The sequence below is a fragment of the Prunus avium genome, chromosome 1 (genome assembly GCF_965620075.1).
Source record: "Prunus avium chromosome 1, drPruAviu1.hap1.1, whole genome shotgun sequence".
NCBI classification, from domain to species: domain Eukaryota; kingdom Viridiplantae; phylum Streptophyta; class Magnoliopsida; order Rosales; family Rosaceae; genus Prunus; species Prunus avium.
In genome coordinates this window covers 42,186,290-42,204,635 of record NC_142284.1, presented here as the reverse complement: position 1 = coordinate 42,204,635, position 18,346 = coordinate 42,186,290, and the positions used below count along the sequence as shown (strand labels likewise).

The following is an 18,346-nucleotide window of genomic DNA, read 5'->3' as shown; positions in this document are numbered from 1 at the left end:
CATTAACGCAGCTTGGGCTTGTGTGATTTACTAGACTCATGAAATTGACTGAAGTGCCCTTGCACGCGCATCTCACGTGACTTCTCCGTCTGCAAATTCGACGGAAAGTCGATTTTGTCCTCCAAATCAAACAAGAGTCAAAGAGTTAAAGACTAACTCCACTTCCTTCGTGAAGTCGAACCCAATTCCTCCCTTTCTCAATTCTAACTTACTGTCTATTTTTCTGCGTTTGCTGAGCATCTCTCTGAAACTGTAGGCTCTCTCTCTGCGTTTCAACAGCAATGGCAGGAGCTTTGCTCGACGTCAAGCCTACGCCGATCCTGAAGGAGGAGCTTGACATCGTGATCCCGACGATTCGAAACCTGGACTTCTTGGATATGTGGAGGCCGTTCTTCGAGCCCTACCACCTCATCATAGTCCAGGACGGTGACCCGTCTAGGACCATCAAGGTCCCAGATGGCTTCAACTATGAGCTCTACAATCGAAATGACATCAACCGTATTCTGGGTCCCAAGGCCTCTTGCATTTCCTTCAAGGACTCTGCTTGCCGCTGCTTTGGCTACTTGGTCTCTAAGAAGAAGTACATCTTTACCATTGACGACGATTGCTTTGTAAGCTTCCTCTCTCTCTCTCTCTCTCTCTCTCTCTCTGTGTGTGTGATTGCTTGGACTTGTTGAATGTTTTGGGTTCAATTGCTCGGGTCTTGAAGTTTTTTAGGATATGGGGTTCTGGGTTAATAATATAGGTTTGTTCTTCTGTCAATTTTTGGGTTTTGGGTGATGAAACTATAATGGGTTATTTATTTATTTATTGGGATTGACATTTGCATAATTTAATAATCTGATGTTAAGCATATTGTCTTTCATCTGGGTTTTGTCTTATTTCAATACAAGTGTCTTATATATATATTGTTATGAATATTATATGTGATTCTTGTTGTTATTGAAATTTTCATAATCTCATATGTTTTCATATCTGTATCCTTCATGCAGGTTGCCAAAGACCCATCTGGGAAAGAGATCAATGCACTCGAACAACATATAAAGAACCTGCTAAATCCATCAACTCCTCTATTTTTCAACACTCTTTATGATCCATACAGAGAAGGCGCAGACTTTGTCCGTGGATATCCTTTTAGTCTCCGTGAGGGTGTCCCTACCGCTGTTTCTCATGGCCTCTGGCTCAACATCCCTGACTATGATGCTCCCACCCAGCTTGCCAAACCTCTAGAAAGGAACACCAGGTATAAAATAGTGATCCCAAATTACACAAATTACTGATTGTATGCTTCTTTTTCCCTGTATTTTCATTTTAAACTGGACTAATTACTACTGACAAGCCTGTTTTTACCTAATTGCCTGTTCATTTCTTCTTAAATGTTTTCAGGTTTGTTGATGCAGTTCTGACCATACCCAAGGGAACTCTATTTCCTATGTGTGGTATGAACTTGGCATTCAACCGTGAACTGATTGGACCAGCAATGTACTTTGGACTCATGGGTGATGGTCAGCCAATTGGAAGATATGATGATATGTGGGCTGGCTGGTGTATGAAGGTAATTGAATTGCTTCTTTGTTATTCACCCAGTTTATGTCTACTAAGAGCTTGTTAGGTCTATTCTATATGAAATAAACAACTCTTCCTTGGTGGTTTTATTTTTATTTTTATATATTTAAATTTCTTTGTCGAGGTGTCACCATAGGGATGTTTGGATCATAACATTGAATTAGAAAGTTGTTTCTAGATCATATCAAGTTGAGGTTTTGATTATTAAGATAATTTGGCAGGATATGCTAACATCCCGGTCATAACTTACAGACTTTGATAGTTTCTCTAGCTTGTGATGATTACCTTGTAACTTTCTTGATGATTTCTGTATTTGGATTTATTGATTGTCAATTTACTTTGAACGTTTTGATCATCATGAGGACGAAACTTAAATCGATATGCCTGTAGGTTATATGCGACCATTTGGGATATGGTGTCAAGACTGGTCTGCCCTACATATGGCACAGCAAAGCCAGCAATCCATTTGTTAACCTCAAAAAGGAGTACAATGGTATATTCTGGCAAGAAGAGCTGATCCCCTTCTTCCAATCTGCGGTCCTTACAAAAGAATGCACTACTGTTCAGCAGTGCTACATCGAACTCTCTAAGCAAGTCAAGGCTAAGCTTGGCAAGATTGACCCGTACTTCCTTAAGCTGGCAGATGCCATGGTTACTTGGGTAGAAGCTTGGGATGAGCTTAACGGAAAAGTAGATGTTGATCAACAGTAATTTGCCATAGATGGCTTCAGATTTGCTTATTGATTGATTATCATTATTAAAATATAATTTACAAATTTTGATATTTTCCCTTGGGATGAAGAAGGGTGAGAGGGCGGATTCGCTTATTGATTGAGATGGTTGTGGTGTTACCTATCTTAATATTCTGATACTTGTTGCATTTGGATTCAAGCATATTAAGTTTGAAATTTGAATTGAAGATGGTTGAGATGGAACCTAATTGTGTCTCACGACTAAAAAGTTAAGCAGGAAAAGCATTTTAGCTGATTATGGGTTGGATAGAATATGGGTTGGTTTACTCTCTAATTGTCGCTTAATAAGAACTCTATCTACGATTTATTTTCTAATAAATCTTTAATGGGAGATTCACTATTATACCCAATATAGGAACCTAAATTATATAAAAAAATCTCATATGAAATGGACTTTAGAAATACACCCAAAGTCCATTTACAACATAACAAACATGCTTTTTAACTTCTTTTAAAGTACAAAACTGTCATAGATTTCTTAAAACAAACTCAACCCCAAAACTTCATTAAAAAAACCCAAAACACTCAATAGGGCATCAAAGTAATTTAATAATCAAAATTAAATTCAATAGGGCAAGCTAGTGTAGGATTTATCTATATTATTAGTGCTAAGAATGGGTATATGACCACTGGTGGAACCAGGAAATTTTTAGCAGAGGTGCAATTTTGAAAGGCTAAAAACTTTTTGTGGACTGAACATCTAAGGCTTTTTACCTAAAATGACCTTAGGTCCCTTCATGCATTCATATCATACATGAAAAATTGTTTTATGTAAAAATATTGACTAAGTATGAAAACTGGTTTTTCGGAATAATCATTTTCTCAAGATAATTTTTGGCGGCTTTTATTCCTTACACATCAAATAAGAAAACTTGATTTTATGAGATTTTATTATGAAGTATATATTGACTTAATGAGCCATCATTTTTAGCCTAAATCGTATTTTGCACTAAAACTGATTTTTTATATTTTGATTTGGTGGGAATTTGATTTTCTAGTATTTTTATTTGAATCCAAATGGGATGGTACTTTTTATTTACATTGTAAACTTAAGTAAATGGAGTAATATAAAAAATAAAGGAAAGTAAAAAGGACAAAGACATTTACTTAAATGTTGAAAATGGAAATAAGGTAATCTGTACATCACCACCAGTTGAGCAAATGGGCAATTTGAAGCACCTTCAATGGTTTTTTCGGCAAAGGGAGCTGCACCTCCTTGTGCTTTAATAGGTCCGCCACTAATATGACTAAATATCTCATCTTTAATTATATAGTTATAATTCATCTATTTATATAAAGCAAAATACATAATGCGCGAAACATTCAAATTACCAAAAACTACCATTGGTTAATGCAAACATTAAGAATTAAAATTATTAATTAAATAAAGATAATATGATAAATTTATATATATAATATATTTTTTAAATAAAACACAACATAAGATAATGGGTCCTATTTTTATGGAATATAACTACCCATTTTATTTTTCTGAATTATATATATATTTTTTATGAACTAATATTCTTATAGTTGTTGCATTTGGATTGAAGTATACTGAGTTTGAAATTCTAATTGAAGATGGTTGAGATGAATTTTTTTTTATTTTAAAAAGTTATAATTCATGGAAGGGCTTGTAGCACAAATAGTTAAGAAAATTAATCCATGCACCCGATGTCTTAGGATCGATTCCCCATCCCCATAACAATATACCAAGCATTTTATATATACTAGCCTCTCCGCATGCGCTTTCGCGCCTGCAAGAAGCTTTTGTTTTTATGCCTTAGTCTCATTATCTCATTTAACAGATCCTAAATACATTTATGGTATCCAATTGGAATACGGAATATCATAATAATGGTAGAAATTGAATCATCCATAACTGTAGTCAAAACAAAAATTTATTTCGATTGAACCGCCTAGTTTCATTTGTTTGCTACGGTACATGTCTTGTTTCAAGATTATTTTAAATAAAAAAATTAAATTTATTTTAGAATTAAAAAATATAATGGGTAGTTGTGTTCCATAAAAATAGGATCCATTATCTTATTTTTCTTTTAATTTTAATTTTTTTAAAATATGAAAATGTGTGAATTTACCATATTATCCTCATTTAATTAATAATTTCAATTTTTAATGTTTGCATTAACCATGGGCATTTTCTGGTATTTTGAATGTTTCACCATTCTCTGCCTTTTACTTTATATATATAGATACACCAAGCATTAAATCTTTTTTTTTTTTTTACCCTTTGGATAAGAAAAAAACTATATAATTATGGGTTAGTTTGTCGGTTGTACAGAGTTGGGCCTTGTTTTAGGCCCACCCTACTAAAACAGTAACAAACAACTTCCTCTGCACGCAAGTCTTATCTTTGGTTTTAACTTTTAACAGAATTATAGCCCAACCAAGATTCAACAAACGGAGAGAGAGAAAATCAGAAAACGAGAATATCTGGTAGTCGTACCCAAGGCCAAAGAGTGAAGACCAAGAAGGCAAGAATCTCTGAACTTTGTTGACCAAGCCCGCAACGATGCCGACGTTGACGAAGCTCTTTACAATGCAAGAAGTCTCCCAGCAAAACAGCAAAGACAACTGCTGGGTCGTCATTGATGGCAAGGTACCCTATTCTCTGTTTATAATCCTATCTGATATCTTCATGGGCATTGAGCGAGTATTTTGTTTGTATCAATTGAACGCAAGAACCTCACCTTCGTTAATTCTTTTTTCTTTCTCCTGAGTTCTTCTTCGTGGGTATGCTTGATTACTTTATTTTCAGATCTGTATTGCCTCTCTAGGCTCTCTGGTTCACATCGTTGATTTTATTATATTGTAAAGAAGGCGTAGCAAGTTTGGGTAGTTTGTATTCAGGAGGTTCAAGCTCTTTCAAGATGTTATTGTTCACTATGTTTAGGTCATGGGAGGTCAAAGAGTGAGACTTGGGAATATTACCTGGAAAACTCATAATCTGTTTCATTGAAAGATTACTATTTACTACAGTTTGTGCCACATTAGAATATGCTCTACTTTCTTCCAATTCCTGCGCGTTTCTCTTTTCTTGGTGAAGTTTCCTCCTAATGTTAATATTGATTTTCATCTACTTATGTAATTTGGGTAGATTGTCATCAGGGTTGGTTTGGTTTTTCTATCATTGCAGTTTCCTAACAGCTTTCATGAACTTATTTGGATTGTAGATGAAAAGTGCTCATACTATAAGCATATAGATTATTACGCTTGTTGTGTTCTGTTAATGAGGTAACTTTCTTTTGTGCTTTGGTATTTATAAATTCCCATGTGGCTTCTCTCTGTGAATTTGCTCAGTATCTTGGTGTCTTTGCTCTCTTAACTACCCAAATTTTGGAATACATGCAGATCCTCAGAATGAGGATAGCCAATCTATATCAGAGGTTTTCTTCTCATCCGAATAATGTCTCGATTTCCCAATGTGAAATCTGTCTTCAAGTGATCTGTTTGATTGTGTATATAAGGAGTTTTGACTTTAATTTTTCATCACTTGTTTGATTTCTCTGTTTTATTTTGCTTTTGAGAACTAGAACTTGTCATAGACCTCATCGTCTGTTCATGGTTGCACACCATACAAGAAAAAGAAAATTGAAATCTCTCTCCTCTCATATTTACATTTAGTTCATTTGTTAATCCCAGGTGTACGATTTGACACTATACTTGGACGATCACCCTGGGGGAGACGATGTAGTCCTTGCTGCAGCTGGTATAGTTTTAAGCTTCCTTTTTGGATAATATTCTCGTTTATTTGACTGTGCCGTCAAGAATTTGTTTCAGATAATCATCTAAAACAACAATGTAGATACAAATACAGAACCTTGATATGACTTGTTGATTTAATTTCATTGTAGGAAGAGATGCCACAGAAGATTTTGAAGATGCTGGGCATAGCAATATTGCAAAGGACCTCATGGGAGCCTTTTGCATTGGAGAGCTTGATGTAGATACCACTTCCCCAGAGATAACCTCTAAGAATCAAGCAGTTGATTATCCTCAGAAGATCAAGGACTTGACAAAGCAATACTGGGCTGTTCCTGTGGCCGTGGTTGGCATCTCTGTGGTTGTTGGCTTCTTGTACTTGCGCAAGAAGTGATTCAATACAATTTTGCCCTTTGTTCCACTCAAAAGGAAGTCCTCACAATTTTGAATAAGTAGGAGAATAGCAACTGAGAAAACTAGCCCATTATTTGTTTTTAAAATTTCACTATTATTGGGGAGAATATGCATATTATGATTAAGAGATTTATGTACGGTTTCTAATATGACATCTACAAATTTTAAGGAGATGTATGTCATTGCAATTGTTCCTTGTTGGGAAAGTTAAAGAGATTCATGGGAATATTGTCAAGTTTGGTTTTTATTATCCTGCTGAGAAGAGGGAGAGCAGCCCAAGCTTTGATAATGGTCCTACAATTTGCTGGGTAGCTACACACCTAATACCACAAAATTTTGCAAGATAATTACTTTTCTAAACGCACCCAAGTATTGATTTCGACACCCAGTACCTCTTTTTCTTCTTTCAGGAATGGGATGATGAGTAAGGGATTTTTAACTCAAATAGTTTAACTTAAAAGCAGTTACCCTAAGGCCTAGTTTGGGATTGCTGTCACTTTTAAAAAAAGTTGCTTCTGCTGTGCTTTGAAAATAATTAGCTGTAAAGTAAAGCAACTCCATGTTTGGTAAACAATATTTTTAAAGTGCTGTTAGTACAAAAAGCAGTGTAAAAGCGTTTGGTAAATTTTAATATAAAATTGTTGTAACTGTGAATAATGACTAAAATAGACATGATGTTAAAAGTGTTATGTACTAATCATGTGGTGGTAGTTGTAGTGATGGAGTGGATGTGGTGGTGGTGATGAAGGTGGAGTTGGTGGTGGTGGGGATGGCGGTTGTGGAGGTGGTGGTGGTGGTGGCAGTGGCAGCATGGTGGTAGTTGTAGTGATTGAGTGGAGGTGGTGGTGGTGATGAAGGTGGATTTGGTGGTGGTGGGGATGGCGGTTCTGGAGGTGGTGGTGGATTTGGAGGTTTTGGAGGAGGTGGTGGTGGTGGTGGTGGAGGAGGAGGTGGTGGATGAGGTGGTGGTGGCGGAGGATGAGGATGAGGATGTGGTGGTGGTGGTGGTGGTGGTGGTGGTGATGTTGGTTGTGGATGTGGTGGTGGATTTGGTGGTTTTGGAGGAGGTGGTGGTGGTGGTGGTGGTGGTGGTGGTGGTGGTGGTGGTGGTGGAGGAGGATGAGGAGGAAGAGGATTTGGTGGCGGTGGTTGTGGAGGTAGTGAATGTGGTGGTGCAAGTGGTGGAGTTGGATGTGAAAGTGGAGGTGGTGTCATTTTTTAAAATGAATGATGGTATTTTGGGAATTAAAAAAATTCATTAAATGTTCATCTCTGCTTCTTTTGAAAGCAGCTTTGAAAAGCAACCCAGAGCCTGCTTTTAAAAGTTGCTGTCAAAAGGCCATTGCTTTTAAAATAATCGGGATATTTTCTTTTTACAAAACACTTTAAACTGCTTAACTTTAAAGTGAAGCAGGTTTTTGGCGAAAAAAAGCAATCTCAAACGGGCCTTACAATCGAAGAGTCAAAGACAAAACGAACCCAATTCCTCCGTTTCTCAATTCTCAGTACCACTGTAAGGTTCTCTCTGCATTTTGAGCAGCAATGGCAGGAGCTTTGATCGATGTCAATCCTACGCCGATCTTGAAGGATGAGCTTGATATTGTGATCCCGACGATTCGAAACCTGGACTTCTTGGAGATGTGGAGGCCGTACTTCGAGCCCTACCACCTGATCATAGTCCAGGACGGTGACCCGTCGAGAACCATCAAGGTCCCAGATGGCTTCGACTATGAGCTCTACAATTGGAACGACATCAACCGCATTCTGGGTCCCAAGGCCTCTTGCATTTCCTTAAAGGACTCTGCTTGCCGCCGCTTTGGCTACTTGGTCTCTAAGAAGAAGTACATCTTTACCATGGACGACGATTGCTTTGTAAGCTCCCTCTCTTTCTCTATCTGTGTGATTGCTTGGACTTGTTCAATGTTTCGGGTTCAATTGGTCCGATCTTGAAGTTTTTTGTTGTTAATACTTGTCATTTTTGGGTTTTGGGTGATAAAACTGTGAGGGATTTTTTTATTGGGATTGTTGTATTTGGAGCATATAATCATCTCTTGTTTAGCATATTGTGTTTGATCTGGGTTTTGTCTTATTTCAAAACAAGTGTCTGATATATATGTTGTTAAGAATATTATATGTGATTCTTGCTGTTATTATTGAAATTTTCATAATCTCATATGTTTTCATATGTGTATCCTTTATGCAGGTTGCCAAAGACCCATCTGGGAAAGAGATCAATGCACTCGAACAAAATATAAGAACCTGCTAAATCCATCAACTCCTCTATTTTTCAACACTCTTTATTATCCATACAGAGAAGGCGCAGACTTTGTTCATGGATATCCTTTAAGACCAATTGGGTTGTAACTGGTTACCTTCAATTGCCCTTAACAGATTGATTTGTTTTTACTTTAATTTCAATTTTAAAATTTGAAATTGCCCTATGTACTTGGTGCATGCAAGTACCTAAGAATTTCCGCATTTTGTCCTCCAATTGCAACGGATATAACAAGAGTCAAAGACAAACTCCACTTTCTTGGTGAAGTCAAATCCAATTCCTCCGTTTCTCAATTATCAGTGTCTTTTTGCTTTTGCTGAGCTTCTCTCTGAAACTGTAGGCTCTCTCTGCGTTTCAACAGCAATGGCAGGAGCTTTGGTCGACGTCAAGCCTACGCCAATCCTGAAGGCCGAGCTTGACATTGTGATCCCCGCAATTCGAAACCTGGACTTCTTGGAGAGGTGGAGGCCGTACTTCGAGCCCTACCACCTGATCATAGTCCAGGACGGTGACCCGTCGAGGACCATCAAGGTCCCAGATGGCTTCGACTGTGAGCTCTACAATCGAAACGACATCAACCGCATTCTGGGTCCCAAGGCCTCTTGCATTTCGTTCAAGGACTCTGCTTGTCGCTGCTTTGGCTACTTGGTCTCTAAGAAGAAGTACATCTTTACCATTGACGAAGATTGCTTTGTAAGCTCTCTCTCTCTCTCTCTCTCTCTCTGTGCAATTGCTTGGACTTGTTGAATGTTCTGGGTTCAATTGGTTTGTTGTTTAACACTTTTGACAATTTTTGCGTATTGGGTGATCAAACTGTGAGGGGTTTTTATTATTATTGGGGTTGTGGCGTTTGCATCATATAATAATCTGTTGTAAGCATATTGTCTTTGATCTGGGTTTGTCACAATTGCCCAATTTCTATTAATCTGTTGTTTTCGTAATCTCATATGTGCTCATATCTGTATCTTTTTTTATACAGGTTGCCAAAGACCCATCTGGGAAAGAGATCAATGCACTCAAACAACATATAAAGAATCTGCTAAATCCATCAACTCCTCTATATTTCAACACTCTTTATGATCCATACAGAGAAGGCGCAGACTTATTCCATGGATATCCTTTTAGTCTCCGTCGGGGTGTACCTACAGCTGTTTCTCATGGCCTCTGGCTCAACATCCCTGACTGTGATGCTCCCACCCAGCTTGCCAATCCTCTAGAAAGGAACACTAGGTATAAAATAGTGATCCCAAATTATTGAGTGTATCCTTCTTTTTCCCTTTTCTTTTTCTTTTAAACTGGACTAATTGCCTCTTCATTTCTTCTTAAATATTTTCAGGTTTGTTGATGCAGTTCTGACCATACCCAAGATAACTCTATTTCCTATGTGTGGTATGAACTTGGCATTCAACCGTGAACTGATTGGACCAGCAATGTACTTTGGACTCATGGGCAATGGTCAGCCAATTGGAAGATATGGTGATATGTGGGCTGGCTGGTGCATGAAGGTAACTTGAATTACTTCTTTATTTTACACCCTGTTTAGGTCTATTCTATATCAAATAAGCAACTCTTCCTTGGTGGTTTTCTACTTTTTATATTTAAATTTCTTTTTCTAGGTGGATTTATAACCAAGGTGTCTCCATAGAGATGTTTGAATCATAAGATTAAATGAGAAAGTTGTTTCTAGGCTCACATCAACTTGGGTTTTGATTATTAAGATAATTTGGCAGGATATGCCAACATCCCTGTCACAACCTACAGACTTTGAGATGGTAACCTCAGAAATATAGTTTAAGCTTGTGATGATTACCTTCTACTTTCTTGATGATTTCTGTATTTGGATTTATTGATTGTCAATTTACTTCGAACATTTTGATCATCATGAGGATGAAACTTAAATCGCATCGATATGCCTGTAGGTTATATGCGACCATTTGGGATATGGCGTCAAGACTGGTCTTCCCTACATATGGCACAACAAAGCCAGCAATCCATTTGTTAGCCTAAAAAAGGAGTACAAAGGTATATTCTGGCAAGAAGAGCTGATCCCCTTCTTCCAATCTGCGGTCCTTACAAAAGAATGCACTACTGTTCAGAAATGCTACATCGAACTGTCAAAGCAAGTCAAGGCTAAGCTTGGCAAGATTGACCCATACTTCCTTAAGCTGGCAGATGCCATGGTTACTTGGATAGAAGCTTGGGATGAGCTTAACGGAAAAGTATATGCCCCAGTAAAGTAGATGTTGATCAACAGTAATTTGCCTTAGATGACTTCAGATTTGCTAGTTGTTTAGTGTTTTGACTGATTATCATTTATAAATTCTTTGTTTAGATTTGCTTATTGATTGAGATGGTTGCAGTGCTAGTACACCTATCCTAATATTCTGATAGTTGTTGCATTTGGATTGAAGCATACTGACTTTGAAATTCTAATGGAAGATGGTTGGGATGAGAATTTTCCTCCTAAACTAAATATTGATTGTCATCTACTTATATAATCTGGGTAGATTGTCATCGGGGTTGATCTGTATGTGTGTTGGTTTTTCTATCTTGCAAGTTTCTTAACAGCTTTCATGAACATATTTAGATTGCATATGAATAGTCCTCATACTATAAGCATATAGATTATTATGCTTGTTGTGTTCTATTAATGTTGTAACTGGCTGTTGTTCACATCTTTGATACGCATAAATATCCACTTGTTGCTGGCTTACTGTGCTTTGGTATTTATAAATTTCCATGTGGCTTCTCTCTGGGAATTTGGTCAGTATCTTGGTGTCTTTGCTCTCTTAACTATCCAAATTTTGGAATATATGCTGATCCTCAGAATGATGATAGTCAATCAATATCGGAGGTTTTCTTATCATCCGAATAATGTCTAGATTTCCCAATGTGAAATCTGTTTTCAAGGGATCAGTTTGATTGTGTATACAATGACTTTTGACTTTACTTTTTCATTACTTGTTTGATTTCACTATGGATAACTAGAAGTTGTCATAGACCTTATTAGTCTGATCATGGTTGCACATTATATCATATACCACAAGAAAGAATAATTGAAATCTCTCCTCTCCCATATTTACATTTTAGTGCATTTGTTAATCCCAGGTGTACGCTGTGTCATCATACTTGGACAATCACCCTGGTGGAGACGAAGTAGTCCTTGCTGCAACTGGTATAGTTTTAAGATTCCTTTTTGGATAATATCCCGATTTATTTGACTGCACTGTGAAGAATTTGTTTCAGATAACCTTCTAAAACAACAATGTAGTACAAATACAAAATCTTGATATGACTTGTTGATTTAATTTCATTAAAGGAAGAGATGCCACTGAAGATTTTGAAGATGCTGGGCATAGCAATACTGCAAGGGAGCTTGACACCACTTCCTCAGCTATCCCGGAACTTGATATAACCTCTAAGAATCAACCAGTTGATTATCTTCAGAAGATCAAGGACTTGACAAAGCCCAGTACGTCCTTTTTCCCCATTTACTCCACCTCCTCTCTTTACATTATTATTATTATTATTATTATTATTAAATTTCTTATTTGTTTTGTGCGTGTGTGGATTTGATTGTTAGCTTAATTTGTTTAGATGGGTTTGGTTTATTGATTAATTGGGGTGTTTGATTTTGTAGTATTGGTGTGAATTTTGGTTAGGGTTTGTTATTGGTGCTCTGTTTGTTCTTGTTTTAAGTGGGTATGGGTTTTTTCGATCTTGGTTTGGACTTTTGGGGTTTAGGGTTTTAGGATTAAATCTGGGTATGCTTTCAAATAGGCTTAGGTTCCTTCTTAGAGTCATAGATAAACTTTGGAAATTTCCTAGTATTATTGGTTTGGTTCGTAAAGGAAATTTGTACATTAATGTGCTAGAAGTAGCTTTGGTTGGTTGAAGTTATGAAAATTTAGCAACAGAAGAATGCAACTCCTAAGTGTATAGGTAAGGTTGATAGAAAAAGATAGATAAGATTGAATTTGAAATAATTGAATAACATCTTTGAAGATGACGCCAGACCACCTTTGAGCAAAACTTCACTTTGGTCTTGCACTAAACTAGAATTACTTAAATCCTTCATTCTTTGAAGGTAAACTGCATTTGCATCGAGCTTGAAATTTAATGGATGTGTAATAACTTCTTTCCTTGTTCCATTACAGTCTGGGCAGATGCAGACACATGGTTTGAGAGGCAGCAACAAGAAGAGGAAATGTAGCGTATTCAGGCCGAGAACTGGGCTGCCAGGCTGCGGAAGAGTTACACAGGAAAAAGAAGACAGAAAGCGAGATGAAGGATGACCCCATGGCAAGGGCTGAAGTAGAAATTTTGAAACAAAATGACTAGTTCCACTGCTCCCCAAGTGAAAATTATGAGAGGAAAATGCTTTTGTTTCCATCAAATCCTTGTAATTTGTCAAGCTCCCTTGTAAAACTTTGCTAACGAAACAAATACCTGATTCTTAATGAGATAGATGATGAGTTATCCTTCTATAGAACTCTTGAAGGGGTTTTTGGGTGTGTGAGGTGTTTGTTTTTCATGGTTTCCATTCCATGTGTTTATTATGTGTATTAGAAGAGGCTTTAAGTTAGATACAGTTCCTTAAAACGATTCAAAAATCAATTGCAATCCAACGTTAAACAAATATTTAAACATGGACTAGAAGCAATAGGACAAGTTAGAGAACTAAAATAAAATGGTCCAACGATGCTCAAGGCCTAATTAGTAGGAACGATACGGCGCCGTTTGGTTGCACGCCTGCAAAGTTCTCATCCTATTATTTCCTCTCCCGCTTAATTCAAATGGAAATCCCAAATGAGCGGAAATGGAAAAATGAGGAATCTTTTCTGGGTTTGGATAATTGTAGAGTTTTCTTCATGGATTTTAAGATCAAAGCAATGAAGAAAACCAGAATACAATTATTAATTTCACTTCCTTCAGCTCAATTGCCAAATGAATGGTAATGGTTGTGATAGTCAACTTGTTCATTAAAATTTGCAGGTGCCATTTGGATCACGATGTCAAGCCTACGCCGATCTTGAGGGAGGAGCTTGACATCGTGATCCCGAAGATTCGAAAACTGGACTCCTTGGAGATGTGGAGGCCGTTCTTCGAGCCCTACCATCTGATCATAGTCCAGGACGGTGACCCGTCGAGGACCATCAAGGTCCCAGATGGCTTCGACTATGAGCTCTACAATCGAAACGATATTAACCGCATTCTGGGTCCCAAGGCCTCTTGCATTTCCGTCAAGGACTCTGCTTGCCGCTGCTTTGGCTACTTGGTCTCTAAGAAGAAGTACATCTTTACCATTGACGACGATTAATTTGTAAGCTCCCTCTCCTTCTCTTTCTGTGTGATTGCTTGGACTTGTTGAATGTTTTGGGTTCAATTGGTCGGATCTTGAAGTTTTTTAGGATATGGAGTTCTGGGTTAATAATGGGTTTGTTGTTTAACACTTTTGTCAATTTTTGGGTTTTGGGTGATAAAACTCTGAGAGATTTTTATTGGGATTGTTGTATTTGGAGCATAATAATCTGTTGTTTAGCATATTGTTAAGCATACTGTGTTTGATATGGGTTTTATCTTCTTTCAAAACAAGTGTCTGATATATATGTTGTTATGAATATTATATGTGATTCTTGCTGTTATTATTGAAATTTTCATAATCTCATATGTGTTCACATCTGTATCCTTTATGCAGGTTGCCAGAGGCCCATCTGGGAAAGAGATCAATGCACTCGAACAACATATAAAGAATCTGCTAAATCCATCAACTCCTCTATTTTTCAACACTCTTTATGATCCATACAGAGAAGACGCAGACTTATTCCGTGGATATCCTTTTAGTCTCCATGGGGGTGTACCTACAGCTGTTTCTCATGGCATCTGGCTCAACATCCCTGACTATGATCCATACAGAGAAGGCGCAGACTTTGTTCGTGGATATCCATTAAGATCAATTGGGTTGTAACTGGTTACCTTCAATTGCCCTTAACAGCTTGATTTATTTTTACTTCAATTTCAATTTTAAATTCTGAAATTGCCCTATGTACTTGGGGCTTGCAAGTACCTAAGAATTTCCGCCATTCTCATTTTGTCCTCCAATTGCAACGGATATAACAAGAGTCAAAGACAAACTCCACTTTCTCACTGTCTTTTTGCGTTTGCTGAGCTTCTCTCTGAAACTGTACGTTCTCTCTGCATTTCAACAGCAATGGCAGGAGCTTTGGTCGACGTCAAGCCTACTTTTATCCTGAAGGACGAGCTTGAAATCGTGATCCCGAAGAACCTGGACTTCTTGGAGACGTGGAGGCCGTTCTTCGAGCCCTACCACCTGATCATTGTCCAGGGAGGTGACCCGTCGTCGAGGACCATCAAGGTCCCAGATGGCTTCGACTATGAGCTCTTCAACCGAAACGACATCAACCGCATTCTGGGTTCCAGGGCCTCTTGCATTTCCTTCATGAACTCTGCTTGCCGCTGCTTTGGCTACTTGGTCTCTAAGAAGAAGTAAATCTTTACCATTGACGACGATTAATTTGTAAGCTCCCTCTCTTTCGCTCTTTCTGTGTAATTGCTTGGACTTGTTGAATGTTTTGGGTTCAATTGGTTTGTTGTTTAACACTTTTGACAAATTTTGCGTTTTGGGTGATCAAATTGTGAGGGGTTTTTTTATTGGGGTTGTGGCATTTGCATCATATAATAATCTGTTGTAAGCGTATTGTCTTTTATCTGGTTTTGTCACAATTGCCCAATTTCTATTAATCTGTTGTTTTCAGAATCTCATATGTGCATATCTGTATCTTTTTATACAGGTTGCCAAAGACCCATCTGGGAAAGAGATCAATGCACTCGAACAACATATAAAGAATCTGCTAAATCCATCAACTCCTCTATTTTTCAACACTCTTTATGATCCATACAGAGAAGACGCAGACTTATTCCGTGGATATCCTTTTAGTCTCCATGGGGGTGTACCTACAGCTGTTTCTCATGGCCTCTGGCTCAACATCCCTGACTATGATGCTCTACCCAGCTTGCCAATCCTCTAGAAAGGAACACTAGGTATAAAATAGCGATCCCAAATTACACAAATTATTGATTGTATGCTTCTTTTTCCCTTTTCTTTTCCTTTTAAACTGGACTAATTACTACTGAAAAGCCAGTTTTTACATAATTGCCTGTTCATTTCTTCTTAAATTTTTTCAGGTTTGTTGATGTAGTTCTGACCATACCCGGGGGAACTCTATTTCCTATGTGTGGTATGAACTTGGCATTCAACCGTGAACTGATTGGACCAGCAATGTACTTTGGACTCATGGGTATTGATGAGCCAATTGGAAGATATGGTGATATGTGGGCTGGCTGGTGCATGAAGGTAATTTGAATTGCTTCATTTTTATTCCCTGTTTATGTCTACTGAGAGCTTGTTAGGTCTATTCTATATGAAATAAACAACTCTTCCTTGGTGGTTTTCTGTTTTTTATATTTAAATTTCTTTTTCTAGGTGGATTTATCACCAAGGTGTCTCCATAGAGATGTTTGGATCATAAGATTGAATTAGAAAGTTGTTTCTAGGGTCACATCAACTTGGGGTTTTGATTATTAAGATAATTTGGCAGGATATGCCAACATCCTTGTCATAAGTTACAGACTTTGAGATGATAACTTCAGAAATATAGTTTCTCTTGTTTGTGATGATTACCTTCTACTTTCTTGATGGTTTCTGTATTTGGATTTATTGATTGTCAATTTGCTTTGAACATTTTGATCACCATGAGGACGAAACTTAAATCATGTCGACATGCTTTTAGGTTATATGCGACCATTTGGGATATGGTGTCAAGACTGGTCTGCCCTACATATGGCACAGCAAAGCCAGTGATCCCATCATTCCATTTGTTAACGTCAGAGAGGAGTACTATGGTATCTTCTGGCAAGAAGAGCTGATCCCCTTCTTCCAATCTGCAGTCCTTACAAAAGCATGCACTACTGTTCAGAAATGCTACATCGAACTCTCTAAGCTATTCAAGGCTGAGCTTGGCAGGATTGACCCATACTTCCTTAAGCTGGCAGATGCCATGGTTACTTGGGTAGAAGCTTGGGATGAGCTTAATGGAAAAGTATGTGCCCCAGTAAAGTAGATGTTGATCAACAGTAATTTGCCTAGATTTGCTAGTTGTTTAGTGTTTTGACTGATTATCTTTATTATATTTCATTTACAAATTTTGATCTTTTCCCTTTAGATTTGCTTATTTATTGAGTTGGTTGCAGTGATTATCCTCAGAAGATCAAGGACTCGACGAAGCAATACTGGGCTGTTCCTGTGGCCGTTGTTGGCATCTCTGTGGTCGTTGGCTTCTTGTACTTGCGCAAGAAGTGATTCAATACAATTTTGCCCTTTGTTACCACTCAAAAGGAAAGTCCTCACAATTTTGAATAAGTGGGACAATAGCCGCTGAGGAAACTAGCCCATTATTGTTTAAAAAAATTCACAAGTATTGGGGAGAGAATATGCTTATTATTTTGATTGAGAGATTTATGTACGGATTTCAAATATGACATTTACAAATTTTTGGTAGATGTATGTCATTGAAATTGGTGGGAATCAATGTCTTGTCCTTTTTTTTTTTTTTTGGGTCTCCATTGTCTTGTTGAATAATGCAGAAAGTTAAAGAGATTCATGGGATTTGTTAAGTCGGGGTTTTAATATTCCGGAAAGGCTATAAAGAGGAGTTTAGAGTGAGGAGCTTTTTTGAGGCATTCAATCTCACTATCAACAAATGTAAGAAAATTAATAAACTTAAATATTTTAAATGGTTAGATGATGGGATTAAACCCGTCAAATAAGCTCTAACTCTAAAATCCTCATTTTAGAAAGGGCGAGAAGCCCAAGCTTTGATAATGATTATTATTGCAAGACTTTGAAAATAGCTTTTCTAAACGCACCCAAGAATTGATTTCAACACCCAATACTAATAAAAACAGTTACTCTTACATAAGAGATCTTCGAATACGGAATCCACCTCCCTCAATATTGCTATATATTAAAAAAGAAAGGGCTTATAATTTTTTTAATAATAATAAAAGTAATGGGTCAATATTGCTATGTATTAAAAAAGAATGGGCTTATAATTTTTTAAATAATAATAAAAGTAATGGGCCAGTGCAGTTTTCCTAGTCCTAGTCGTATATGGAGAGTCTAAGGGCATGTTTGGTAGGCCTCACTGGACTGGACTGTGTTAATTAGCACTTAAAATCTATGTGTGAAATGAGGGACTAACTTAAATGAGACTAAATAGCCCAATAGTACAAAAAATGCCTCACTCGCTCGTGCAATCTAGCGAGCCTGAAACTTGGTTCTCAAAATAGCGAGCTCGCTAAACATAACACGCGAGTCCGAGCCAACGCCTCTCTCTCTCTCTCGTTTCCTTCAACATCGAATCTGCTCTTCTTCGAAGTTGTACTCAGGCAAGTTTTTTTTATCTCTTCCTTCACATATCTCCCTTCACTCTGTCTGCAAAACCCTGTAGCTCTCCACTCTCATTCTCTTCCAATTCCCTTTCGTCTTTAACTTAGAAAATGAAAACGGAGATGCTTTAGAAGATGCGTAGTTCGA

General features: G+C 37.5%; 4 protein-coding genes and 1 pseudogene across 5 annotated transcripts; all 5 read left to right on the top strand.

Moving 5' to 3' along the window:
* Positions 1-142: 142 nt before the first annotated feature.
* Positions 143-2,501, top strand: LOC110750370 (putative UDP-arabinopyranose mutase 1). Its single transcript, XM_021950690.2, has 4 exons — positions 143-611; positions 993-1,243; positions 1,387-1,555; positions 1,957-2,501. The coding sequence occupies exons 1-4, from the start codon at positions 282-284 to the stop codon at positions 2,275-2,277; spliced, it is 1,071 nt and encodes a 356-aa protein (XP_021806382.1). The 5' UTR covers positions 143-281; the 3' UTR covers positions 2,278-2,501.
* A 2,220-nt stretch (positions 2,502-4,721) lies between these two features.
* On the top strand, positions 4,722-6,681 carry LOC110750372 (cytochrome b5). The gene is made up of 3 exons (XM_021950691.2): positions 4,722-4,938; positions 5,982-6,048; positions 6,194-6,681. Exons 1-3 carry the CDS (start codon positions 4,852-4,854, stop codon positions 6,433-6,435), a joined length of 396 nt encoding a protein of 131 aa, XP_021806383.1. The 5' UTR covers positions 4,722-4,851; the 3' UTR covers positions 6,436-6,681.
* Positions 6,682-7,903: 1,222 nt separating this feature from the next.
* LOC110750384 (putative UDP-arabinopyranose mutase 2) lies at positions 7,904-8,896 on the top strand. Its single transcript, XM_088246971.1, has 2 exons — positions 7,904-8,327; positions 8,659-8,896. The coding sequence occupies exons 1-2, from the start codon at positions 7,998-8,000 to the stop codon at positions 8,719-8,721; spliced, it is 393 nt and encodes a 130-aa protein (XP_088103097.1). The 5' UTR covers positions 7,904-7,997; the 3' UTR covers positions 8,722-8,896.
* A 143-nt stretch (positions 8,897-9,039) lies between these two features.
* LOC110750369 (putative UDP-arabinopyranose mutase 1) lies at positions 9,040-17,232 on the top strand. Its single transcript, XM_021950688.2, has 10 exons — positions 9,040-9,423; positions 9,710-9,960; positions 10,067-10,235; positions 10,650-10,949; positions 11,839-11,905; positions 12,050-12,202; positions 12,888-12,939; positions 13,726-14,008; positions 14,429-14,694; positions 17,005-17,232. The coding sequence occupies exons 1-10, from the start codon at positions 9,094-9,096 to the stop codon at positions 17,108-17,110; spliced, it is 1,977 nt and encodes a 658-aa protein (XP_021806380.2). The 5' UTR covers positions 9,040-9,093; the 3' UTR covers positions 17,111-17,232.
* LOC110750371 (putative UDP-arabinopyranose mutase 1) lies at positions 14,429-17,139 on the top strand (annotated as a pseudogene). The gene is made up of 5 exons (XR_015832902.1): positions 14,429-15,268; positions 15,543-15,792; positions 15,937-16,105; positions 16,542-16,850; positions 17,002-17,139. The product of XR_015832902.1 is annotated as a putative UDP-arabinopyranose mutase 1 (transcript).
* Positions 17,233-18,346: the final 1,114 nt, after the last annotated feature.

Excerpts from the sequence above, each read along its gene's own strand:
- LOC110750370 (XM_021950690.2), top strand. The coding sequence starts at position 282 with ATGGCAGGAGCTTTGCTCGACGTCAAGCCTACGCCGATCCTGAAGGAG. Across the intron at positions 1,244-1,386 it reads CCTCTAGAAAGGAACACCAG|GTTTGTTGATGCAGTTCTGA; the intron begins GTATAAAATAGT and ends AAATGTTTTCAG. Across the intron at positions 1,556-1,956 it reads GGGCTGGCTGGTGTATGAAG|GTTATATGCGACCATTTGGG; the intron begins GTAATTGAATTG and ends ATATGCCTGTAG.
- LOC110750372 (XM_021950691.2), top strand. The coding sequence starts at position 4,852 with ATGCCGACGTTGACGAAGCTCTTTACAATGCAAGAAGTCTCCCAGCAA. Across the intron at positions 4,939-5,981 it reads GGGTCGTCATTGATGGCAAG|GTGTACGATTTGACACTATA; the intron begins GTACCCTATTCT and ends TGTTAATCCCAG. Across the intron at positions 6,049-6,193 it reads TGTAGTCCTTGCTGCAGCTG|GAAGAGATGCCACAGAAGAT; the intron begins GTATAGTTTTAA and ends ATTTCATTGTAG.
- LOC110750384 (XM_088246971.1), top strand. The coding sequence starts at position 7,998 with ATGGCAGGAGCTTTGATCGATGTCAATCCTACGCCGATCTTGAAGGAT. Across the intron at positions 8,328-8,658 it reads CCATGGACGACGATTGCTTT|GTTGCCAAAGACCCATCTGG; the intron begins GTAAGCTCCCTC and ends TCCTTTATGCAG.
- LOC110750369 (XM_021950688.2), top strand. The coding sequence starts at position 9,094 with ATGGCAGGAGCTTTGGTCGACGTCAAGCCTACGCCAATCCTGAAGGCC. Across the intron at positions 10,236-10,649 it reads GGGCTGGCTGGTGCATGAAG|GTTATATGCGACCATTTGGG; the intron begins GTAACTTGAATT and ends ATATGCCTGTAG. Across the intron at positions 12,203-12,887 it reads CAAGGACTTGACAAAGCCCA|TCTGGGCAGATGCAGACACA; the intron begins GTACGTCCTTTT and ends GTTCCATTACAG.